Source organism: Chrysochloris asiatica, unplaced genomic scaffold (genome assembly GCF_000296735.1).
Source record: "Chrysochloris asiatica unplaced genomic scaffold, ChrAsi1.0 scaffold00060, whole genome shotgun sequence".
NCBI lineage: Eukaryota > Metazoa > Chordata > Mammalia > Afrosoricida > Chrysochloridae > Chrysochloris > Chrysochloris asiatica.
In genome coordinates, this window is record NW_006408578.1 from 3,606,836 (window position 1) to 3,611,379 (window position 4,544).

The following is a 4,544-nucleotide window of genomic DNA, read 5'->3' on the forward strand; positions in this document are numbered from 1 at the left end:
CTAGGACATCCCTGTAATGATAATGAATATACAAATTAAGACAGTGGCTCATTGCAATTCCGGGCGTGCCCGTCTGCCGGGCAGGGCGGAGGCTTGAGCGGCGCAGACTCGCCTCTTCCCGGGGCGCCTGGGCAGGAGAGCAGCCGAGGTTCCCGCCCTACTTTAGGCGCGCGCCCGGAGCCCCGCCCGGCAGAGAGGGTGGGCCCGCTCCTGCAGCCACGCGCGCTCTGGATAGCGCACTCGAGCATCGAGGCCGCGCGTGACTCGTTCCGGGCGCGAGCGCTATGCGCGCGTGCCCGGGTCAGTGACAGTCTCGGGGATGGACTGCCGATCCGACGCGGGAGAGAGGCCGCAGCGCCTGACAAGCTGCCGGCGGCTTCGGGTCTTCCGGCCAGCGGGCCGGTTCGGGAGCCCGAGCGGCCGTTGTGCCCCGGCGCGCCGCTTCTCAGCACTAGCCGGCGGTCTGGGGGCACTGCGGCCCCGCGCCCCGGCGGTCCGCGGCGGCGCGTCACGTGCCTCGCCGCTGCTCCTCCTCCTGCTCGTGCCCTCCCCGCGCCTGGTCGCAGCCGCGCCGAGCCGCCCCTTCGGGGACTGGGAGCGCTCGCGGCCCGGGCCCCCATGGGCCGGGCCAAACGGCACGCGGAGGGGCCAGTCGGGCGGTACCTGTGTCGCTGGCGCCTTGCACCTGTGCCACGTCTCGGCCGCTGCCCTCAGGTCTTCGAGAGGTGAGGGGTGAGGATCGGAGCAGGGAGAAGAGAAGGGGTCGCCTGGTGGGGCCGGGAAGGGGCTATGACTTCCTGGAGGGAAGGCCTAGGACACGGAGGTCAGGTCAGCTGAGGTCACTCAACTTCCTCGGGGACACGAGGCCGAAGGTCTTGCCCTGCCCTCCCAGTCTGCGGAGGCCTGAGCACTGTCAGTCTGAGGAAATCCAAATTACCGGGAACCCCCAGCACAAAGTGCGTGGCGCAAACTTCTAATGACAGACTGAGGGCGTGCCCTGGTGGGTCTGGGAGGTGGTGCAAGCTCACCAGCTTTATTTTTGTCAAGCGCCTAGCTTGTTCGCAGCTCTGGGTGTTCGAGGGCTGTGCAGGAGGTGTGCAGGTTTGAGGAATGCAATTCTGGAATGTGAAGGGTTTGGTTTTACAAATTAGTTTCAAACTGATGGATTTAACTGTTCACTCATTAAGCAGTAGTACCTGTACAGGGTCGCTGTGAGTCGGAACCGACTCCACGGCACATAACAACAACCTACTCTGTGCCTGGCACCTTTCTTGCCACTTGAGGCTAGTAGCAGTCAGTAGTCTTTTACCTTATGGAATTTAATTCTTACAGAAGTGCATGTATTAGTTATATATATATAATGGAACTATTCCAAGAGCTTTTTGAAGCCCTTTTGTGTACTGTATTTATGCCATATTTTTACATAAATAATGTCATTGTATAGTTAAACCTCATTGGTGTTAGCTTCCTACTGTTTTATTAAATGGGCATGTTACTTGCAAAATACTGTATATAATAAATATTATTGTTAAGTGCCATCGAGTGGGTCCACAGTCCAGTGCTTTTCCTACAGAGCTCTATGTATACATATACTGTATATGGAGTCCTGGTGTGGCACTGTGGGTTAATGCACTGGACTGCAAGGTTGGTTTGAACTACAAGGTTGACCGTTCAAGCTCACCAGCTCCTCCTAGGAAGCCCTATACAGGATCCCTCGGAGTAGGAACCGACATGACAGCAATTACCAACAATAACATACTGTACTTGTGTGTGTATAACGAGCTATGGTAGCATAGTGATTATGAGTCAGGCTGCTAATCTCACGGTCAGCAGTTTGAAACTACCAGCGGTTCCTCAGGAGAAAGATGAGCTTTTTGCTCCCATACAGATTTGCAGCCTTATAAACCCTATACAGGGTTGCTATGAGTCAGAACCAACTCCACGGCACATAACCACCACTAATTTTGTGTGTGTGTGTAAAGGAGCTGCAGGGTCAATAGTTCAAATCTACCAGTCGGTCTGCTGCAGAAAGATGAGGCTTTCTGCTCTAGTAAAAATTTATAGCCTAGGAAACCTCATATAGGGTCACTATGAGTCAGAACCAACTCTGGCACAAGCCACAACCAGCATATCCTGGTGTGCTCTGTAGGATAAGCACTGGACCACAAAGTCAGCTTGAACTGCAAGGTCCACAGTTCAAACTCATCAACTGCTCCTCAGAAACTCTATATAGGGTCGCTATGAGTTGGAACTGACTCAACAGCACTTAACAACAATGTGTGTGTGTATATACATACTTATATATGGAGTCCTGGTGTGGCACTGTGGTTAATGCGCTGAATTGCAAAGTCACTCTGAACCTCAAAGTCAGCGGTTCAAGCTCACGATCTGCTTCTAGGAAACCCTACACGGGGTCGCTATAGGTCGGAACCGACTCGACGGCACTTAACAACAACACCACCACCTACGTGTGTGTACGTGTGTGTATGTTTATGTGGACTCCTGATAGCGCGCAGTAGGATCAGCACTGGACTGCGAACTTCAAGGTCAGCAATTATACCCACCAGCTGCTCCTCCTCGGACACTCTATAGAGAGTCACTGTGAGTTGGAACCAGTAAGTCACTGGCACTTAACAACCACATACATATGTAAATGGAGCCCTGTGGTGTAGGGAGTTCCATGTTGAGCTGCCAGCCCCCACTGCACCACCAGGGCTACTTGTTGTGAAGTGTCAGCAGCGAGTGATTCCAACTCATAATAATTCTGACGAACAACTAGTGTGTAAACAGGCTCAATTTACTAGTTTAAAAACTTCGTAAAAAATAGTGTCACTTTGAGCAATTGCTATTAATTGCAGACTTTACAAAAATAGTCTATACTGATCCACCAATAGCTAGTTATCAGTAACAACACATTTTTTCATGTTTTTTTAAAATTTTATGAACAAAAAATAGCCCAATAAATGTTGGCTGCCTATAAAAGTTAACACTAATAACAAGGGGAGAAACTAAGGGCAGCAAGATGAACAGAGCTTTACACACAGAGGGTGGGAGATGAAAAAAGCTGTTTTGGTGCCCTGCATTATGTTTATTTAGAGGTGGGTTTGTTCTTTAAGTTCTTAGCCTTTTGTTGGTTTTTTGTTTGTTTGTTTTGAGCTTGTTAACTTCTCCTGTTTTCCTCCCTTAAATCAAAATCATGGGCTAGCGTTATGCCAGCAGAGGTATTACTTTGAAACAATCTCATTTGTCAACTCATCTTATAAAAAATAAGAAGAAATTTCCTAGTGGCTGAGTGAGTATGGGGAAGCACAGTTAAGGAAGCACTTAAAGCACGTTGATGCCCATTAACCACAAGCCATTGTCTGGGCCCTTTATTTTTAACTTAGTGGTTGGTTTGTTATCCAAGTTTCAGTAAGGCTACATGTAGCCTGTGGTTGTTGTTAAGTGCCATTGAATTGATTCCGACTCATAGCAACCCTGTACTGTGTTTCCAAGGCTATACGTCTTTTCTTTGCGATAGCAGAAAGCTTCATCTTTCTCCTGAGGAGCAGCTGGTGGGCTCAAACCACCAATTTTGTGGTTGAGTGTTCAGAGCTCATGTGCTCTCTGTTTACAGCCTACATGAGTCTCTTGCATGTTTTTTTTGGTATACTGAAAGTTCCTAAAAAAGGAGAACTAACTACAGGCTACATTTTAACATTGCTCAGTTTACTTACTTCCTGACTACAGGTGGGAATTCTTAGTTCTTGGGCCTCATTTTGTTGCCAGACTAATAGAGGAAAAATGAGTCTGAGGTGTTCTGGACATCAGTATTCCTATGAGGGAAGACAAGATGGCATTCACCTCTCTTAGCAGGGGCTAGGGTGCCAAGTGGGAGTGGCCAGCCCTTTTCTCTACTTTTCTGAAGGCTGCATTTCTCAGAGAGAAACTCTTTCTTATTCCCTCATTTTGCAATTTCATATCCTCTTGCTTAGAAACAAGTTTTCAATAGTTTGTATTTTTTGTCTGTTTAGAGTAGGGGAGTGTTGTTCTTGTAATCCTTCTTGTTAGGTGCCATCAAGTCGATACCTACTCAGAGTAACCTTATGCACAATAGAACGAAACACTGCCTGATCCTGGGCCAACCTCACTACTGTTGCCACACTTGAGTCTATCGATCCTGCCACTTGGCTAATCCATCTCGTTGGGGGTCTTCCTCTTTTTTTCTGACCTTCCAAACTTTACCAAACATGATATCCTAATCCAGCGACTGGCCCCTCCTGACCATAAGTCCGAAGTATGAGAGACGAAGTTTGGCCATCTTGGCCTCCAAGGAACAAAACAGATCTATTGGTTCTTTTGGCAGCCCATGACACTTTCAATATTCTCCTCTAACACCATAACTCAAGAGCATCAATTCTACGGTCTTCCTTCCACTGTCCAGCTTTCACATGCATATGATGTTATTGAAATACCATGGCTTGGGTCAGGTGCACCTTAGTCCTCAAGCTGACATCTTTGCTCTTCAACACTTTAAAAAGGTCTTGTGCAGCAGATTTGCCTAA

At 48.5% G+C, this 4,544-nt stretch overlaps 1 protein-coding gene across 1 annotated transcript in view; it reads left to right on the forward strand.

Annotated features, from left to right (window-relative positions):
* Positions 1 to 319: 319 nt before the first annotated feature.
* The window catches only part of MCUR1 (mitochondrial calcium uniporter regulator 1), a 26,327-nt gene continuing 22,102 nt past the window's right edge, over positions 320 to 4,544 (forward strand). The window contains exon 1 of the mRNA XM_006864077.1: positions 320 to 725. Coding sequence (XP_006864139.1) covers positions 320 to 725 — 406 coding nt within the window. The remainder of the gene's footprint in view (positions 726 to 4,544) is intronic.